General features: G+C 38.0%; 1 protein-coding gene across 4 annotated transcripts in view; it reads left to right on the top strand.

Moving 5' to 3' along the window:
- cyfip2 (cytoplasmic FMR1 interacting protein 2) overlaps positions 1–20,372 on the top strand; it is a 53,286-nt gene that overhangs the window by 23,931 nt on the left and 8,983 nt on the right. The window contains exons 4-25 of one of the 4 annotated variants that reach the window (XM_056258569.1): positions 1,206–1,283; positions 1,726–1,827; positions 2,153–2,334; positions 2,543–2,639; positions 3,234–3,362; positions 3,446–3,550; positions 3,632–3,720; positions 5,569–5,806; positions 5,889–6,181; positions 6,251–6,398; positions 6,506–6,659; positions 6,782–6,938; positions 8,881–8,977; positions 9,075–9,151; positions 9,280–9,388; positions 9,592–9,711; positions 10,877–11,076; positions 11,157–11,244; positions 11,361–11,504; positions 12,938–13,028; positions 14,383–14,513; positions 15,658–15,766. In XM_056258569.1, coding sequence (XP_056114544.1) covers positions 1,206–1,283; positions 1,726–1,827; positions 2,153–2,334; positions 2,543–2,639; positions 3,234–3,362; positions 3,446–3,550; positions 3,632–3,720; positions 5,569–5,806; positions 5,889–6,181; positions 6,251–6,398; positions 6,506–6,659; positions 6,782–6,938; positions 8,881–8,977; positions 9,075–9,151; positions 9,280–9,388; positions 9,592–9,711; positions 10,877–11,076; positions 11,157–11,244; positions 11,361–11,504; positions 12,938–13,028; positions 14,383–14,513; positions 15,658–15,687 — 2,859 coding nt within the window. In that variant the 3' untranslated portion in view covers positions 15,688–15,766. Of the gene's footprint in view, positions 1–1,205; positions 1,284–1,725; positions 1,828–2,152; positions 2,335–2,542; positions 2,640–3,233; positions 3,363–3,445; positions 3,551–3,631; positions 3,721–5,568; positions 5,807–5,888; positions 6,182–6,250; positions 6,399–6,505; positions 6,660–6,781; positions 6,939–8,880; positions 8,978–9,074; positions 9,152–9,279; positions 9,389–9,591; positions 9,712–10,876; positions 11,077–11,156; positions 11,245–11,360; positions 11,505–12,937; positions 13,029–14,382; positions 14,517–15,657; positions 15,767–20,372 lie in introns of those variants that run through there. The other 3 variants (XM_056258568.1, XM_056258567.1, XM_056258566.1) reach the window with 3 other exon arrangements.

Genomic DNA, 20,372 nt, shown 5'->3' with positions numbered 1-20,372 from the left:
CTTGCTTACTGTGCATACTCCATTCACGTTTCATAGGCCCTATTTCCTGGTATTAAAATGCATCTTGGTCAATCGTCCACAAGTGGACGACACTAAATACAGGTGTAAACAGGGTATGAAACTTTTTGAGCTTGTCCACTTTTGACCACTTCCAGAGGTAGTCGAAAACGCATTTAATTGGATTGCTTTCGTAGTGTAAACGCTCATGTGGTCGAATGTGTTCGAACAGCCACAAAAGACTCCGTCAACAGACCTAATGCTTAAACATTATGGGAGGCGCGCTAGCCAGATGGGATTTAAACTTGGCTGGAGACCCAAGTTTGGTTTGAAGATGGTAAACGTACCAAGCACAATGTTCTCTCACCATTCATGATTTCTAACACACACTCACAGCGGCTGGCAAATCAGAAACGAACACCCTTTTTCAAAAAAAGAATTGAAAACTTTTTATCCGTTTTGGTCATTCATTTACACAACAACGACGTCATCGTCTCCATGTAAACTACAAAAACGCAAATTTGTGAAAACTGTGACTTCATGCACATGCGTATTACGCCGTTCAGTCTATAGCCGTGTACTGTGTAGTGCTTCTTTACAAAGTGACATCGCCAACTTTTCAAAACTTTTCAAAAACGCAAAAGAAAAACTTTAATTTTTAATACAACGTTGTCGTGTAAACATACAGTACACTGATGACTACCGTAGTTGTTTAGGCAACCCACTGACTAGTCAGTTTTGCACATGCTTAGTTTTGCAAAGCCCTAATTGTAATACTTGCTGCATTGTGATTGGCAGAAATCCAGGTTACATGATTTATTAATGGAAAGTGGAGCATAATTAGGGACTCGGTCTACACTGAATGCATGTTACCACTCTAATCAACGAAACTGTCTAGACTACAAGTGCTCTGGTGATTATAATGGAGCAATCTAGTTTTGCCGTGTTGGTTTCTCTCTTTCTCCCTCTGTCTATAATTGGGTTTTAACTTGTAAGTGCTGGGAATTATTTCAGGAAATGTACATCTAGCTATACTACATAGTAATAATGGTGAATTCCAACAAATAAGTGCCTGATGGATTGTCGTTTCTAAGCATGAGGTCATAAAATGTATTAACCGCACATTTAAACTGAATTCACAGGAGTTTGTTTGTGGTTCCTATAGCTGTTGTTCTATTTCCTCTTTTTCAAACTGTTTTTCCTCTCAGAATGAAATGCTGGAGGAGGGTCATGAGTATGCGGTCATGCTGTACACCTGGAGGAGCTGCTCCAGAGCCATTCCTCAGGTACACACACACACACACACATGACATTAGAGGTGCATTCTCAGTACTCTAGTAAAATTCATGCACAGTTTACCCTACTAGCCCATATACACCTTTACTATCAGGAAGAAGAACTATGCTAGTTATTGAAAATGCTAGTTATTGTATCAATTTACGTATGCATAGATTTATTGAAGTATTTTTTTTATATATTTCTGCCAAGTGCCAGCATTCAAAAAGTGTTAAATCTTGTCTTTCGTGAATGGACTATTTTAAATGCTCTCCACCATTTTCTCTTTGTTTGAAGATAGTCTGAACCCCTTAACCCCTAAAAGATAAAATTGAAATGACCAAGTTCAACAACATGACTACCCTGCACTAACAAAATAAAATGGCTCATCATTATTCACATTCTCAGTTCTGAATCCAGCCATTTTAATGTCGGCCCTCTTGTGTATCTCAGGTGAAGTGCAACGAGCAGCCAAATCGGGTGGAGATCTATGAGAAGACTGTGGAGGTGCTGGAACCTGAGGTCACCAAACTCATGAAGTTCATGTACTTCCAGGTGAGAGAGGAATTAAACTCTTTGAACACTTTTCAATATTTATTCATTCTTAAATGTCATGTTCGTCAAACAACAATACTGACAAGAAAAAGAAACGCTCATTTCTCTTAATGTTATTGCTTGTGTATTTTAGGCTCTTAATTATTATTAAGTAAATTAAGAAATACTTGAAGATTACATGCAATTTAATTTATTTATATTTAACTTTTTAAATAAAGGACTGTAATAAATAGCATATTAGTTTTTTCCGTGCTAGCGAAATTGGGGTTGAGAATCATGACATTTCACCAGTACACAGCGTTAACATTGATATCCCTCCTTCTAGCGGAAGGCCATTGAACGTTTTTGCAGCGAGGTAAAGCGACTGTGTCACGCTGAAAGGAGGAAGGACTTTGTGTCCGAGGCCTACCTGCTCACTTTAGGAAAGTTCATCAACATGTTTGCTGTGCTGGACGAACTGAAGAACATGAAGTGCAGTGTGAAAAATGACCACTCTGCTTACAAAAGGTATTACAGGGTCATGCTTACGTTAAAGGGAAAGTGATTTTCCAGAACTCACACATTTGATGAATAGAAAGTATAGTGTATAAAGTGTGTGTGTGTGTGTGTGTGTGTGTGTGTGTGTGTGTGTGTGTGTGTGTGTGTGTGTGTGTGTGTGTGTGTATGTACGTATGTTCACAATCACAATATTTTTTTATCACAATTTTTTTTACAGAGCGGCTCAGTTCCTGAGAAAGATGGCTGACCCACAGTCCATCCAGGAGTCCCAAAACCTCTCTATGTTTTTAGCCAATCACAACAGAATTACACAGGTACATTTAACTTCAAATATGGTCATATTTACATATATAATTATGGTAAATGGACTGCATTTATATAGCGCTTTCACAGACCCAATGGCCACCAAAGCGCTTTACAATTTGCCTCACATTCACCCATTCACTCACTCATTCATACACCGACGGGCGAGTCCATTTACCATATATAATTATACAAATAATTATAAAATATTATAATTCTTAAATAATTCACCCAAAAATATACATTGTCTTTTTTTATATTCTCTATCAACTTTATTTGTTTTACATTTTTCATGTCATTCCACATTTGTGTGCTGTTCATTTTTAAGTAGTTCTTGCAATTCAATGACGGTTCATTCTGACTAAGGCTTTTAAACTCCAATAAAGGCTAAAAAAAAATACCAGAAAGGCAGCATAAAAGTGGTCCATACAGTTTCTATATAATTGTGTATATAACTCTATAAAAAGCTATAATTGTGTGGAACAGCCTGAAATGAACGTTTAAAAAAAAAATTTATGGATAACCTTGCCTTCCCCCAAAGCTTCTCTGTTCACCTTTCATTTGGACATTGACATTCAGTGTTGTTTTGTGTGATGTTTGTGCAGTGTCTGCACCAGCAGCTGGAGGTGATCCCAGGTTATGAGGAGCTGCTGGCTGATATTGTCAACATCTGTGTGGATTACTATGAGAACAAGATGTACTTGACCCCCAGTGAGAAACACATGCTGCTAAAGGTGAGCGCATCCATTCCTGCTGAAGTGTTTAAGACTTTGCTGAAAGAGGACTTCACAAATGAAGGCACGGCTCTATGTTTCAGGTCATGGGTTTTGGCCTGTACTTGATGGACGGAAATGTCAGCAACATCTATAAGCTGGATGCAAAGAAAAGGATAAACCTCAGCAAAATCGACAAGTTCTTTAAGGTGAAGACAAACTGTCTGGTTCTCATGATTTTGTTTGTTGTTGTCATAATCCTCAGAGTCTAATGTCTGTTTGCTTGAAAGCTCCAGGTTGTGCCCCTGTTTGGAGATATGCAGATCGAGCTGTCACGGTATATAGAAACAAGTGCCCACTATGAAGAGAACAAGTCCAAGTGAGTGACCATCTACTACTAAAGATCAGGGCCCGTATTTATCAAGCTTCTCAATGTGCCATTTTAGTCTTAAGTGCTGAGAATTCATGAAATTTCCAACTTAAGTATAAAAGCAAGTTATCAAATATCTTAAAGCTAAGAATCACTCTTACTCTCCCAGTTATTTAAGACAGCTCGAGAGGTCTCTCAAGTGGTTAGGAGTTGCCAGTAGGGGCTTGTGATGGCACTGAGGAGACAGAGACATGCGCAAATCTTTCAGGAGAGGAAGAATGTTTTGAATGTTTGACGATGAGCTGTTAATCAAACGGTATTGTTAGTTTAAATATCATGCAATTTATACGCGGAAATGTGATACGCACTTTATGGCGTGTAATACGCACGTATGCCACTAATCCTACCCAATGGGTTTACAGTACGTGTCATATGAATGTAAAAACTGATTTTCGTGTATAAATTGCATGATAAACACATTGCACGCTATAGAGACGCATTTCATGAGATCGGGTTGGTATATCATAATTTATTCTCTTGAAAATTGTTTATTGTCAAATGTTTGTGAACTCCTCTTAGGAATTTCACCATTCAATGTGAATTTATCTGAGAATATTGTTAAATAAGGAAATCTATTCAGTAATTGGTCCATGCCAATGTCGTCATCCAAAATCCTGTTTATGGCACAGCAAAGTGTTGTGAATCATCTCTAAGACTGACACTTAAGATTTAGTCCTACACTTTACTCAAATTATGAGTGAGATGCTTGATAACTAACTTTTAAGCGTATAGCTTTGAGCCTTTTTGAGCAATTCTTAGCAATGTTTTTGTGAGTAATTCTCAGAGGCTTGATAAATACAGGCCCAGATGAATAGATGTCCTGCATGATTTAAAAGCATTACGGTTGCTTTCTCTGTGATGCTAGTTCGCTTTTCAGCATTACTTGACTGGTTTATAAAAAGGAAACAGTTATTTTTGGGCTTGCATCATTAGCGTAACCTTTAGGGCCTTTAGCGTAAACCTTTAAAGTTTTTTTAATACTTGTACTCAGCAAGGACACATTTGATCATAAGTGATAAAGACATTTATAATGTTACAAAAAATGTTGGTAACACTTTATTTTACGGTGACGTAGTAGCACGTTACTACGTGTACTTACTATAGTAATAACAGTAAATTGTGCATAATTACAAATAACTAACCATAACTCAATAGTTAGTACATATTAATGAATATTACTCAGTACTTATTTTAGTAAGTACAATATAAGTATGTCACCTTAAAATAAAGTGTAACCAAGATTTCGGTTTCAAAAAATGCTGTTCTTTCCACAATTTTTTTTTTTAATCAATCAACATTGATATTAACAAATGTTTCTTGAGCAAGAAATCAGCATATTAGAATGATTTCTGAAGTATCATGTGTCTGAAGACTGGAGTAACGGCTACTCAAAATTCAGCTTTGCCATCACAGGAATAAATTACATTTGAAAATGTATTCAAATATATTACTTTAAATTGTAATAATATTACACAATATTACTGTTTTTAGTGATTTGATCAAATAAATGTAGCCTTACCTTCAAAAAAATAATCTTACAGACCCCAAGTGTTTGAATGGTAATGTACATCTCTTTCTCTCTCTCTCTCTCTCTCTCTCTCTCTCTCTCTCTCTCTCTCTCTCTCTCTCTCTCTCTCTCTCTCTCTCTCTCTCTCTCTCTCTCTCTCTCTCTCTCTCTCTCTCTCTCTCTCTCTCTCTCTCTCTCTCTCTCTCTCTCTCTCTCTCTCTCTCTCTCTCTCTCTCTCTCTCTCTCTCTCTCTCTCTCTCTCTCTCTCTCTCTCTCTCTCTCTCTCTCAGGTGGACCTGCACTCAGAGCAGCATCAGTCCGCAGTATAACCTGTGCGAGCAGATGGTGCAGATCAGAGAAGACCACATCCGCTTCATCTCTGAGCTGGCGCGCTACAGTAACAGTGAGGTGGTGACCGGCTCTGGACTGGACAGTCAGAAGTCTGATGAGGAATACAGGGAGCTCTTTGACCTGGCGCTCAGAGGACTGCAGCTCCTGTCCAAGTGGAGCACTCATGTCATGGAAGTGGTACGTCTGAGATCGTGCAAACAGTTTTCAGCATTTCACTTCTCCATTTGCCATGCATTTCAACCATCTTCTCTTCCTCTAGTACTCCTGGAAACTGGTCCACCCAACCGATAAATTCTGTAATAAGGACTGTCCGGGCACAGCTGAGGAGTATGAACGTGCTACTCGCTACAACTACACCAGTGAGGAGAAGTTTGCCTTGGTGGAGGTCATTGCTATGATCAAGGGTCTTCAGGTTCTGATGGGCCGGATGGAGAGCGTGTTTAACCAGGCCATCAGGCACACCATCTACTCTGCCCTCCAGGACTTTGCACAGGTTACCCTGAGAGAGCCACTCAGACAGGCTGTGCGCAAGAAGAAGAACGTCCTCATTAGGTAACAAGTTCACCACATAAAAAATGATATACTTTTTGAGGCATTACTTATCTTCTTGCTTCCCTGTAGTGTTCTTCAGGCTATTCGTAAAACCATCTGTGATTGGGAAGGGGCAAGAGAACCTCCTAATGACCCGTGTCTAAAGGGAGAGAAGGACCCCAAAGGAGGCTTTGATATCAAAGTTCCTCGTCGCGCTGTTGGCCCCTCAAGCACACAGGTCAGTCAAATCATTTTTGCAACATAGATGATATTTAATGATATTTGTTGTGTTGTCTGTAAAGCAAAGTTTGTTCTGAGTAGTATCTGATCCTTCCTGTCTTGCAGCTCTATATGGTACGCACCATGCTAGAGTCTCTCATCGCTGATAAAAGTGGCTCTAAGAAGACTCTCCGCAGCAGTCTGGATGGCCCCATCGTTCAGGCCATCGAGGACTTCCACAAGCAGTCTTTCTTCTTCACCCACCTCCTGAACTTTAGTGGTATTTTTCAAGTCTAACATCTTTAACTGCATATTCATGGTTTTCATGGTGAAAGAGAATAGACTGAGAGAAATGCTGTAATCTTTTAATGATGTTTTCATTCTCTCCTGATTGGCTGTTAGAGGCCCTACAGCAGTGCTGTGATCTTTCCCAACTCTGGTTCCGAGAGTTCTTCCTGGAGCTCACCATGGGCCGTCGCATCCAGTTCCCCATCGAGATGTCCATGCCCTGGATCCTCACCGATCACATTCTGGAGACCAAAGAGCCCTCCATGATGGAGTATGTGCCATACACATAAAGTTCATACTGGTTATTAAGTTACACTTCCATTCAAAAGGTTCGGGTCAATCAGGTTTTTTTTTTTTTTTTTTACAGAAATTGATATACGTTTAGCAAGCATGCAGTTAATTGATCAAAAGTGAAAAATACATGTATAATGTTTAGGGCTGTCAACTTTAGTCGTTTAGTCGACTAATCGGTCGATGCCGTCTTGGTCGACTGACATTCTTATTGGTCGACCAGTTGCATTTTTTTTTTTTTTTACCAATAAAAAGAAATTTTCCATGATTTACTCCTTGATAATTATTCCTTTATAAGCAGTTAAATATTACTGTATTCTAAATATAATTAGCCTATGGTTTATCCCCAACTTTAAATGCTTTAATTTAGGCTATTTTGTAACAGCGCCAGAGTTTAGCGCACACACATAGAACACTCGGTTCACACGGCTGGCTGAGCTGCTGCTTCGTGCTCAGTAAGGGATATAGGTAGTTCAGCTTTCATTCAGTTAGAACGCTACTTGTTTCGGTTTTTGTGTTTTTATACACTATATTTTTTTATCTCGATGCGGCGTGGACGCACTTGGAAAAAAAGAGCGCGTCGCACCCATAGACTGTATAAAGGTCTCACCGCGACCGCGTTGCTTCCATCATGAGCGCGCACACCGCACGCCTACATTTGAAATCGAACTTGAGCGCGCAAAAGACGTGAGCAGTCCCTTTAACGGCTTTATCATGCTGACTCAATAGATTGTGTTTTCTTGATATGTTTTTGTTTTTATTTGTACACTTTACGCATTTGAAAATAGCCTAAATAATGTAACAAAACGAAAATAAACCTAAATGCGGTCCTACAATACAACCTATTATTATTAGGATTGTTTTTTAGGCTCTTTGGGTTTTTGTGTGTGTTTGTTTTAAAACGCCTAAATCGGCTGGACAAAAGTTAACCCATAGCTTTGAAAGTAAAGAAGAACATACAGCCTGTATAAACGAGAGCTTTTGTTAGGATTTTTCATTGTGGCAGATAGCAGTTATATTTTTTGTAGCGTGTGGTGTTGTCAGTTGCGCGATTGTGACTGTTACTATAGACCTAGGACAGTGCTCATCACTTTTTGCAGTTAAAAGCAGTTAATTTTCAAAGAATTGTATTATTATTATTATAGTTTTATGTATTTTTGATGTTTTTTCGTTGTTGTTTTATAAATGCTCTATGACAATTGTTAAAAAATGTTCAATCAAAACATCGCATCTTTTTTTTTCTTTTTTTTTTTTTTGTCGACTAATCGTTGTGCAGGACAAGACTTTGGTCGACTAAGGATTTCTTTGGTTGACTACAGCCCTAATAATGTTACAAATAAATGCTGTTCTTTTGAAAATTCTATTTCTATTTCTATTCTAAGAATCCTGAAAAAATATACATTACAGTTCCCACAAAAATATTAGGCAGCACAACTCTTTTCAACATTGATAATAATAAGAAATGTTTTTTGAGCAACAAATCAGCATATTAGAATGATTTTTTAAGGATCATGTGACACTGAAGACTGGAGTAATACTGTCACAGGAATTAATTGCATTTTAAAATATATTCAAATAGAAAATTGTTCTTAGTTTTTTTAATTTGTATTATTATGCGCTCTCTGAAATGCTTAATTCCGATTGGTCAGTGCAACATTCCAGGTAATTTATTTCCAGATAATGGCTGTCGTCAATAGCAATGCTGCACAATGGAGGAGTTTATTTTGCACAACTGCTGGATGTACATTATTATCCTTTACATAATATTTTACAATATTAATACTGCATAAGTGACTTCTTTCAAAAACATTTAAAAAATCTTACCAACCCCAAACTTTTGAACAGTAGTGTATATGAACATTGATCAATTGTGTCTGTCTGAATGTATAATTTTTGACAGAAAACTGTTTTTTCCCTCTCAGATATGTGTTGTATCCGTTGGACCTTTATAATGACAGTGGTTATTATGCCCTCACTAAATTCAAGAAGCAGTTCCTCTATGATGAGATAGAGGCCGAGGTAGAGTGTCTCAGATGTATCTACCCTTTTATTAATATGTCTTCCATTCAAAAATATCTCTTAAGTAAAAACTAAAGCAAACTCTTTTTCTTTTTAGGTCAACCTGTGTTTCGATCAGTTTGTATACAAGTTAGCTGACCAGATATTTGCCTACTACAAAGCAATGGCTGGAAGGTAATCTTTCTTATTTCAAATGTTAATGATGTTTTTCATGCTAGTTAAGGTCAAAGTGAGGACATTAGTCTGCTAGATGGATTTTTCAATCTTTGAATGGATTTTATGGTTCTTTCTCTTCTTCACAGTGTCCTCCTAGACAAACGCTTCCGTGCGGAGTGTAAGAACTATGGTGTGATCATTCCATACCCGCCCTCAAACCGCTACGAGACACTGCTCAAACAGAGACATGTGCAGGTGTCACACAATTCTACCATTTGAATGGGCAACTCAAAATTGTTTTTCTATTTAATGAATTCTAAATGCATTCCCATCTCTGTTGTTATGATCTTCAAGTACAGTATGTATGTTGCAGTTTTTAATGAATAACAGATTTACATTCACTCTGGATCCTCTGGAAAGGTTAATTTACATAGCATATTTGTCTTTGTGTTTTATAGCTGCTGGGTCGTTCCATTGACCTGAACAGGTTGATAACCCAGAGGATCTCAGCAGCCATGTACAAATCACTGGATCAGGCTATCAGCCGCTTTGAGAGCGAGGACCTCACCTCCATAGTGGTGAGAAACTGATGCTCTCAGTTTTTGGTGTTTATAATCATAATCTGTTTATTCAGAGTGACAAACTTGCAGGCTATTTTCTTACCCATTTGGACATCTTAAAAGGATAGTTCATACAAAAATTAAAATCTTATCATCATTTACTCACCGTCAAGTTGGTCCAATTCGTATTGTATCTTTCTTCTGCTGAACACAAAAGAAGATATTTTGAAGAATGTCGGTAACCAAACAGTTGATCCCCCTCCTCCCTTACTATGGAAGTCAATAGTGCCCATCAACTGTTTACTTATCCATATTCTTTTGTGAAAAATATCTTCTTTTGTGTTCAGCAGAAGAAAGAAATTATGACCGAATTTTCATTTTTGGGTGAACTATCGCTTTAACCCTGTAAAGCCTGACATAAGAAATAGTTATATATATTTTTTTAAATAAAACAGTTTGTTAAAGTTTGCATATGTATTATTGTCGAGTATCATATTTGAAACATCAGGCTTTTATGGAGAATTTTGAGAATATGGAGCTCAAAAAGGGAAAAAATGCTTCAGTTTTATTCAGAGGCACAAACTGATCAATAATAATAATGTTTATATGACATTCATATTAATATCAGTTGTCTTTCTATATTTCCCAATAATGTTTTAGTAAGAGGATATGTAAAGGCTTAGTTTCATGACCAAAGCTCTGTAGTTTTTATTTTGGGGGGCAAAACGTATAGATCAATGTAACGGTGATTGAGAGATATACAAATAAACATCCTCGACCTCACAAGCCTGATGTATCATGTTTGATACTCACATTTTAACATGATATTTCTAAAAAAAAAAATGCTTTATTACCATATATACAATATAAAAGACAGATACTTTATAAAAACATTAAAGATTTCACAACTAAAAGATGCGAACCACAACCTGAAGAGGGATGTTTTTAGAATTAAACTAAAAGGCCTTTTACTTAAAAAATCAGTCAGACAAAAGAAGGCAAAGTTTTGATCATGTTGACAATTTAGAGGCCTTAGAAATGTGCGTATCAAATATGATACAGTAGTCTTTATAGGGTTAATATTAGAAGGACAAAAGTGTTATGATTTAGAAATGTAAAGACTCCAAACTCTAAGGACTTGTTATGTTTTATAAAAATTATGTTTTGGTCATGTGTGTTTCAGGAGCTTGAATGGCTGATGGAAATCAACCGGTTGACTCATCGTCTGCTCTCTAAGCACATGACCCTGGACAGTTTTGACGCCATGTTCCGTGAGGCCAACCACAACGTGTCTGCTCCATACGGGCGCATCACGCTGCATGTCTTCTGGGAACTCAACTTTGACTTCTTACCAAACTACTGTTACAATGGCTCCACCAACAGGTCAGTGAACAGAAGTTGTAGATGCATATCCATACTGATGCAGTTCATTATAGATGACAGTGTTGAATCTCATGGAACAGGTTTGTGCGGACAGCCATTCCATTCACCCAGGAGCCTCAGAGGGACAAGCCTGCCAATGTCCAGCCTTACTACTTGTATGGCTCCAAGGTCTGTAAGCAGCAAGATTAGTTCATGTGATACAAAACCAAAGACTTGAATCTGTTACATACAGTGTACTAGAGAACACTGATGTCTATTTATAAACATCTCGCTCTGTTTTTCAGCCTCTGAACATTGCTTACTCCCACATCTACAGTTCCTACAGGAACTTTGTGGGTCCTCCACACTTCAAAACAATCTGCCGTCTTCTTGGTTACCAGGGCATCGCTGTGGTGATGGAGGAGCTTCTCAAAATAGTCAAGAGCTTGGTATTTTGTCTCTCTGCTTAGTTTTCATGTATTTTCTCTTTCTCTTAGCCGCTGCACTCTAGGGCTGGGGCGGTATGGATTTTTTCTAACCGCGGTTGAAAAGCAAGATATTCCCGCGGTATAGCGGTAAACCGCTTTAAACCCCCGACAGACTTCCGCGCACTCACCAGAAGGCGTTTTTTCTAGACAGACTTTGTTAAATATTTTCACCTACATCCGAAAAAAAGTCCGATTTTCATTAAGCTGTAATTTGGCATGAACCAATCACTGAATAGATTTCCTAATTTAAGAATATTCTCAGATACATTCGCATTGAATTCATCATTTTCAGGAGAATTATGATGTTGAACGAAATGAAAGATGAACAGCTTTTCCAACATGTCTTAATTACAAAAATGATATTCCATATTTATGTTAACATAATATAATGTTATTTTTTATTTAATCTATGTCGATTATATGAAAAGTGAACACCATGAGTAAGATAGGATCATATGGGTCAGACATGATTTTGACCACTTTATTAAGTTTTGTTTTGTAGAAAGCCTTTCTTTAAATTAAATTTAGTTTTGTATAAATTGTATCTTAATTTTAATCACTGTTTCATTAACTAATTGCCTGGAATTATACAAATATAGCAGACATATAATCAGGACGATGTGGAAGCGACGGTGCGATCTCTTGCGCGTGAACTGGAGCTCGTCTCATAAATGAACCGAAACTTGTGCGCCCATCGGAGACGGAGTTCACTGCTGATATTCTGAGGATACAACATAGCCAATAGGCTATACTAGGGACTTTAGCCTTTAGATATCTTTGCTGCATGCGCAGTCTCCTTTCTAGAACAGCCAAGAGCTTTCTAGCCTCGCGGCAGCAGCGCCTTGCATCGGTCATAGACCTTAAAACTGATCAAAAAATTCAAAAAACGAAAATTGATCAAAAAACGTTGGTGCGGATGGATGGCGGACAGATGATGCGTTTTGTGCTGCAGTTCCGTTGCGGATGAAATAATAATAGCCCATCCGCGCATCTCTAATACGAATGTAATGCTATGTGTCATGGAACATTGCGCTCCCCAACTCGCGAAAGGGATTTGCTCCATCTTTTGATAAGTTTTGTTTAGAAAACCTTGAATCCATGTAAGACACACTATCATTAGAAATAATCCATGTCATTAGAATCAATGAATCCATATCATTAGACACAACGTGCACACATGTGCAGGCCAATGTTTTTTTTGTTTTTTTTTGCGGTGATGACGGTGACGAGCTCAGACCCGCGGTTGGAGTCACGTGACCGCGGTAATGCGGTAACCGTCCCAGCCCTACTGCACTCCCATAAAATCAAATTTATGTATTTTTTGGACTAAATATTTGCCACAATTAAGATAACTTCTTTTTTTTTCACTAGTCCTGTCCATCTGTCTTTTCCAGTTGCAAGGCACCGTCCTGCAGTATGTGAAGACCCTCATAGAGGTGATGCCCAAGATCTGCCGTCTACCTCGTCATGAGTACGGCTCGCCAGGTGAGACCAGTACGGTATGACTAGTAACACTCTAGTTATGCTTTCTTAGTCAATCTGACGTAATCAGTCGGATTATTACATTACATTACATTAAATTCATTCATTCATAAAAAGTGAAGCCATCGTGCTGCCAGATTGGTATTCCCTCACATTCTATTGAATTAGTAGTAAATCATCTGATCAGAAGTCTTGCTGTACATTCTTACAATGCAAACATCCTAAACATTTAAATGGTTATTTGTTTAAAGTTGGGAATTTCCCCTGCTTATTAAAAGTTACGTTCATCTTCATTACCGAAGTGAATATCAGATCAGTGGACAGATGAGACACCTCAGCATTTATATTACAAATGTCACAATATTTATTTTGAAATCTGAATACAGATTTATGCTTTGTAAGGCATGCGCATACAACTTAATTCGCCATGTTCAATGTAGTTATGTAATTATGTTGTTATATAATACTGTTTTAGTCGTACAACAACTGTAAATGATTCAACATTGTTTTCGCTAACAGCATGTATTTCGAAGCAGTAAAGATATCGACTAAATGTTGGTTGAATAAATAATTATACAAATAACACTTAATTCATATGCAAACTGTAATGCTATTAAAAAGTATAAGAAGTATAATATAAGTTTAATATATAGTACAATTTAGTAATAGGGGATTGTATGTATTGTAATATTACATGTATGTTCAAATCAATTTCTGATAATAATCCCAGATATACTGAATGTTTTTATGCTTAATATTTCCTGCATAATTGCGTAGATAAAGAAATTTATTTTGTTAGTTCAGATACCTGTGTTGGCAGTGTGCAGTAGAGAAACCCATCTTAAGGATTTCGATATTATAATAATAATAATAATAATTCATTACATTTTATATAGCGTTTTTTCTCTGCACATAAAGTGCTTTACATAGAAGGGGAGGAATCTCCTCAACCACCACCAATGTGCAGCATCCGCCTGGATGATGCGACGGCAGCCATATTGCGCCATCACACGCCAGCTTTATTGGTGGAGAGGAGACAGAGTGATGAAGCCAATCCTGCCCGAAAGACTATAAACATTACAGATAACATTCAAATGATCAATAAATGTACACACATGTATCTTAAAAACTACTAATGTGCAACTGATACACTGGGTGATTTTAGGTCAATGTTTTGGCTTTAAGTCAATGATGCCTTCTGTCGGTAGGGAATCATAAGACGGCCGCTCGAACACTTCCGGTGGCTTCACCGCATGCCGGCAGTTTAGAACGCAATGAGAAATCCAGTAATTTATATAGATCAGTGAATCTAGCCTGGATTGTTTTTTGATGTTATGTAATATGGAACATTTGTCAGGCATCCTGGAATTCTTCCACCATCAGCTGAAGGACATCATTGAATACGCTGAGCTCAAGACAGATGTGTTTCAGAGTCTAAGGGAGGTGGGCAATGCCATCCTTTTCTGTCTGCTCATCGAGCAAGCTCTGGTGAGACCCCCTCTGATTTCCTCTTACTCTTTGCATGACATAGTTTAGTTGCTTAGTTTATCTTTTATCACTTACTCTCCTAATCAATTGATCTAAAACCTCATCTCAAAGCTGATTTCTATTATAGCATTAGCCATTCAGACCTGCCAACCTGAATGCATTTTGCATAGCAGGTACTCATTTTGACCTCGAAGTACCCTGGTACGATTTGTGACTCTAAACTATGCAAAAAGCTGGAGACACCTTGTGTTCAATTGTGCACATGCAGTCCTTGAGTCCAGCAAGAGGCGGCAGCATCTAGTCTAACGAAAAACCACAAGAAAATAAATATTAGTATTGTGTTTTGACTGTTGTTCTGTAAAAATATTATTATATTTTTTCACAGTGAAGTAGTAGTATTACAGTTATATTGTTTAATTTTTAGAATTTAATAAAGATGTTATTGGTATTGGTAGTCATATGGAATGGATAACAACAAACAACAGTGTACATGTTGGCTGAGAAATAAAGTAGATAATGTTTTATTTACTCTATTTAAAAAAAAAACTATATAAAATCTAGGGTGAGTTTGACCCTATATTCTCATGCTAAAATTGACTGAATCCACAATTTAAAGCTGATATTTAAAAAAATATCTTCCCTGGGGGCATCCCTGGCTCGACAATATACAATTGTGTTGTTGTTTTTCATAGCTGTTTTATGTGTTGAATAAATGCCGTTAAATAGGGGGAAATGACTGTGTGCAAAGCAAAGTGGTGCGAAGGCATGTAAAGTATTACACTATTGTGGTACTCCAAATACTTTGTCAAGGTTGGCAGGTCTGGTCTTTCATAAAATGCTGTTTTCTTATGAATTTTTATGTTATTCTTTATGGAAATACTTATAATGTTAATCATGAAAGCGTCCTATCAAGGCACAATCCTTGACTTGACTCAGCCTGGCTTTGCTAATCAGCTGCATAAAGAAGCAGATTTGAATTTGTAGAAAGTGTGTGTTGTATGCTGATGTGTATGCATGTGTGTTTCTGGATGTGAATATTAATGAATAACTGTGTATGTTAACGAGTGTGTGGGTGAATGACAGTGCTGCCATCTGCCCCTAAAAAGCAACTTTATTTCTCATTACACGCTGGCAACAACTACAGGTGGTAAGGAATCAGGCCTCATTCATGTAACCGAATCACAAACTGACTTAACGCACACTCTTCCTGGTTTCTATACTTTTTTTCTTTAGTCACTTTTGTGCCGTGTTCTGCCATGGATTCAAGGATGTTAGCGTCGCCGAGACGAAAGAATAAAACTTGAAATGTAAAACGGAGCTGCGAACGTCTGGCCCTGTTGTGACGTTTGGACTCTACACGTGCCCACTGGGTTAATATTAAGAGGCTTCTTTAGGACCATTTCCTCCAAAGGAAGTCTTCCTTGCTTTCATGGCAGTCACGAATCCTCTCTGGCTGCCTGTGACGTCCTGTGCTGGTGCACATCTGCTTCCATACACTTCTCTTCACTTCTGATGCCTGTTTCTCTTGTGTTTCTGTTTGGGTCTCTCTCTCTCTGAAGCATAGTGAATGTGTCGAATGATCATTGCACGCTGATCTCTCATTAACATCGTTTCTGTCAGGGTGCTCTTCTAGTCGTCTCTCTGTTTTGGGTGTTGTTAGGTGCTTGTTTTATTATTGTGAATGAAGTGATTTTTGCTAAATTTGTGTACCTCATTGATTTGAAAGTCATTGCCATGAGACCTTTAAACTTTCACGTTGCATTTAATTTAGGGTTCCCACCAACTGCCACAATAATATTTTATTTGTCTAATTTTTTTTTTTATCTTTCTGGCATGGAAGCTTGTTTCCACCATGGAATAAAAAAAAGGTTATTTTTCCTCACAATTGCAAGTTCGTATTTCACAGTTTATATCTCACAATTCAGATTTTTAAGAAGTCAGATGCAAGATATTAAATGTTGAGATATAAACTCACGGTAGCGAATTATGAAGTCCAAATTGTGAGATATAAACCTTGATAAAAATAAAAAGATAAAAAGTTTTTATTTATGATTCTGTGGTAAAAACGAACTTCCATATTTTGGGCCCAATCATTTATTTTAATAAATGTTTTGATAACACTTTATAATAAGGTTTTATTTGTTAACATTAGTTAACTACATTAGTTAATATGAAATAACAATAAACAATACTTCTACCGCCTTTATTAATTTTAGCTAATGTTAATCTCAACATTTAGTAATGCATTTTTATCAAAATCTTGTATCTGTTAACATGAATTAAAGCATGTGAATGAATATGAGCATTTTGGTTAACTAACATTAACAAAGTTTAATAAATGCTGTAAGAAGATAGCTAATTCATGTTTGTGAATGCATTAACAAATATTAACAAATGAGACCTTATTGCAAAGTGTTGCCAATCTTTTTGATTTGGAAGTATAATGAAACTGAATTCACAATACATATTAATAGTTAGGGATGTGCAAAACTATGTTTTGTAATCTCTAAATAATGGACTGGGCATTAACATGACACGGAGGGATAATCAATTGCACGTGACAACAGCTAAGGAGGTGTATGTACTTAATTTAAAGGAGAACTCCGGCGCAAAATGAACCTTTGGTCTAATTACACATTGTTACCTAGTCAACCGTTATCTGAGATTTGTTTTCATGATTATCGAATGTAAATAGTTTTATCTCTAAAAACAGTTTAGCCTATAACGCTAGTATAACGCTAGTATATTGGGCATAGTGTAATGACAAATAAAAATCGCTTGTTAATACCACTAACAAGGCTCAAAATAGCCCCACACTAACACGGTAGCATAATGAGGGTCCCTACCTTCAAACCGAAGCATTGAGAACTTTGTCAGTGTCCACACAGTTTAATAAGAAGATATTTTATACATAGTCAACTTCACGTATACAGGCAGAAGCCATCTTTGAAAAACAGTCTCTACCAGTTGATCTACGAACGCCGATCCAAGCCTGCTGTTCGCGCTCACCTTATCACAACTTATAGCTCGTTCACATCTCACCAGCGCACTTGGATCGGCGTTCGTAGATCAACTGGTAGAGACTGTTTTTCAAAGATGGCTTCTGCCTGTATACGTGAAGTTGACTGTATGTATAAAATATCTTCTTATTAAACTGTCTGGACACTGACAAAGTTCTCAATGCTTCGGTTTGAAGGTAGGGACCCTCATTATGCTACCGTGCTAGTGTGGGGCTATTTTGAGCCTTGTTAGTGGTATTAACAAGCGATTTTTATTTGTCATTACTCTATGCCCTATATACTAGCGTTATACTAGCGTTATAGGCTAAACTGTTTTTAGAGATAAAACTATTTACATTCGATAATCATGAAAACAAATCTCAGATAACGGTTGACTAGGTAACAATGTGTAATTAGACCAAAGGTTCATTTTGCGCCGGAGTTCTCCTTTAAGTCCCTCAAACTTGCATATGGACATACATTTTGAGGTATTCATTCCTCATAGTCACAGAGTCTGTTTTATTAAGTTAGGTGCTATAAATGCTATTAAAGTATGGGATTTTAACATGCACTAGCGCATTCGCACGAACGGAGGTGCGCGCTTCTGTGATTATCCCTCCGCGTGCCATAAAGTTCCCGACCGCTGAACTAGATGGATTACAACAGACTGGAATGTAGAACACACAAGTCTCGAGACACCTTTTTTTTTAAAAGTTAAAGTTAGCCTTTAATTGTGTCGATTAAGTCACAAAATGCTGATGAAAAAAGTGAGCCATGTTGCAATGACCAAGGACAAAATGGTGTCAAATGCAAGAACACGCCACCCTTTAATAGGGTAACCAGCATATTCCACAAATATATGTAGAAACAATAAAATGTAGACTATGCATAATAATAGGAATACTGATCCAGCAGGTGATTTAAAGTCCGCTGGGAAATGTTTTGAAATTGTTTAAAAAAAAGTGAATTTATTATGCAAGTGGTATTGTGCTGGCTGTAGTGGAGATACTTTGAAGGGGATGAATTTAGAAATGCAATCCTGTCTCAAAAGTTGTGCCTCTTAATTCATGTGCTTTAAAGCACTGTGCTAAAATGATTAAAGCTTGAACAAATATGTATTTAAAAAATAGATAAACTAGGCCATCCTGACAAAATAATTTTTTATTATTAGGAGTAATTGGTTTTCCAATATATTTTTGTAGACCGTTTTAACAAACTTTCAAGTAGAAACAAATAATTGAGCCCAAAGTATACTTCGCCCGTCCGCGTTCCGCTACAGTCCACGCGACGTAATTTTTCTTAATCAGGAGGGTCTGCGTGCAGCCCAATTCTCCAAGTAGGTATAACCGGAGATCTCCAAAATGGGGCGTAAACTCCAAAAGTGGACAGAACCTCCAAAATGGGGCGGGGTTTCCACACGCAAAGACTTTCACCAGTGGCTCTGGCTTCAGCCAATTGTCACAGAGCTTATTGCCAGTTGCGTTCGGACTGGAGTTTAAACCTCCGTTCAATTTATATAAGTGTGAATCCCCCCCAAGCTTTAGCCGCGAGCCAGTCTTGGTCTTTGTTCTAAGCAACGGGCATCCCGGGGCTTGAGATTGGCAGGGTAGGAGGGGGTAGTGACACTGGGTGCAACTACATAAAAAGGTCCCATTGGCCGGTGAGGTCCGAATCGATAACGGAATTGCCCAGATGTCGATCTCATATCGCATAATCTTATTAACGGCAGCTTTCTTTACCACGCTATTCAGCACCAATTCTCCCATGCAGCCAATTTCACTGGTTAAGGTTAGGCTCAGGTGAAGGGTAGGTTTAGGGGTTAGCATTTGTTGTACCGTAACTTTTTTTTAGGAAATCAACACTTAGGAATCGGCTGTGGAGCAGAGTTTGCGCTGAACTAGATAAGGTGGGAAAATCACAAATGCGTGTCGTGCCTATCTACCAATGGGAGGAAGCCACGCCCTTTTTTGGAGCTCCCACCCCCATTTGGAGATCTCCAGGCTGCAGTTATACCTTTCTCCAAGTTTTTGTCTGCGCGGATAGTGCGTGTACAACAGCGCATGTGCAAGGTGAATGTTGAGACAGAAGAGTCCACTAGGTGGCAATATGTAGTTGCGATTATATTGTGCAGTAGTCGAAGAAGAGTGCGGAAAGAGCAAGCGGCACCCTTCCGGTCTCCCTCTTGAATCCAACACGGAAGTGACTTAAACTGCAATTCATCGACTGGCCGCTAGAGACAGTCTCCAAAAGAGTCAATTCCATAAACCCCCCCATGTTAATATGCCCAACTTTACAGCAGAAAAAAAAAATCACAGCCTGGTACAAAAAGTGGTTTTGGTCTATATAGCTAATTTTGCCCTTCATGACAACTGTAAGGGGAGTGAATTTTTTTTATAACTCATCCGTTTCAATTCTATTAAGCCTTAAAGTTCTGCATAATTAAGGGTGTGGCCACTTGAGTGACAGGTGTATTGCTGCTACTGTCACTACTAGCCGTTTGTCTGCTGTCTGTTAGCCGTCATGTCACCTCAACTAATCCCCTCTTTGCCCATTTTCTGTTATCCGGGAGTGACACGCGGTGATGCGCTGCCAAGATGGCGACGGCCGGGCTTCAAAAATGCTCTTCAGAAACCTATGGGTGATGTCACGGACACGATGTCCATATTTTTAAACAGTCTATGGGAAAGAGCAATACTAAACAACACGCTGTTCCTAAAACAGTAAACAAAGCAGAATATCATTCTTCATTCTTTTTGTTTTGGTTCTTTTTCCTAACTTTGCATGCAATGGCGGATCCGCTACTTTTTTCTTCTATCCTTCAGAGCGAATGTCCTGTAAATGAGACAACTCGTTGCTGCCT

Source organism: Rhinichthys klamathensis, unplaced genomic scaffold (assembly GCF_029890125.1).
Source record: "Rhinichthys klamathensis goyatoka isolate OS25496 unplaced genomic scaffold, OSU_Roscu_1.1 h1tg000153l_1, whole genome shotgun sequence".
In the NCBI taxonomy this organism is placed as follows: Eukaryota; Metazoa; Chordata; class Actinopteri; order Cypriniformes; family Leuciscidae; genus Rhinichthys; species Rhinichthys klamathensis.
This window is presented reverse-complemented; position numbering and strand designations above follow the sequence as displayed.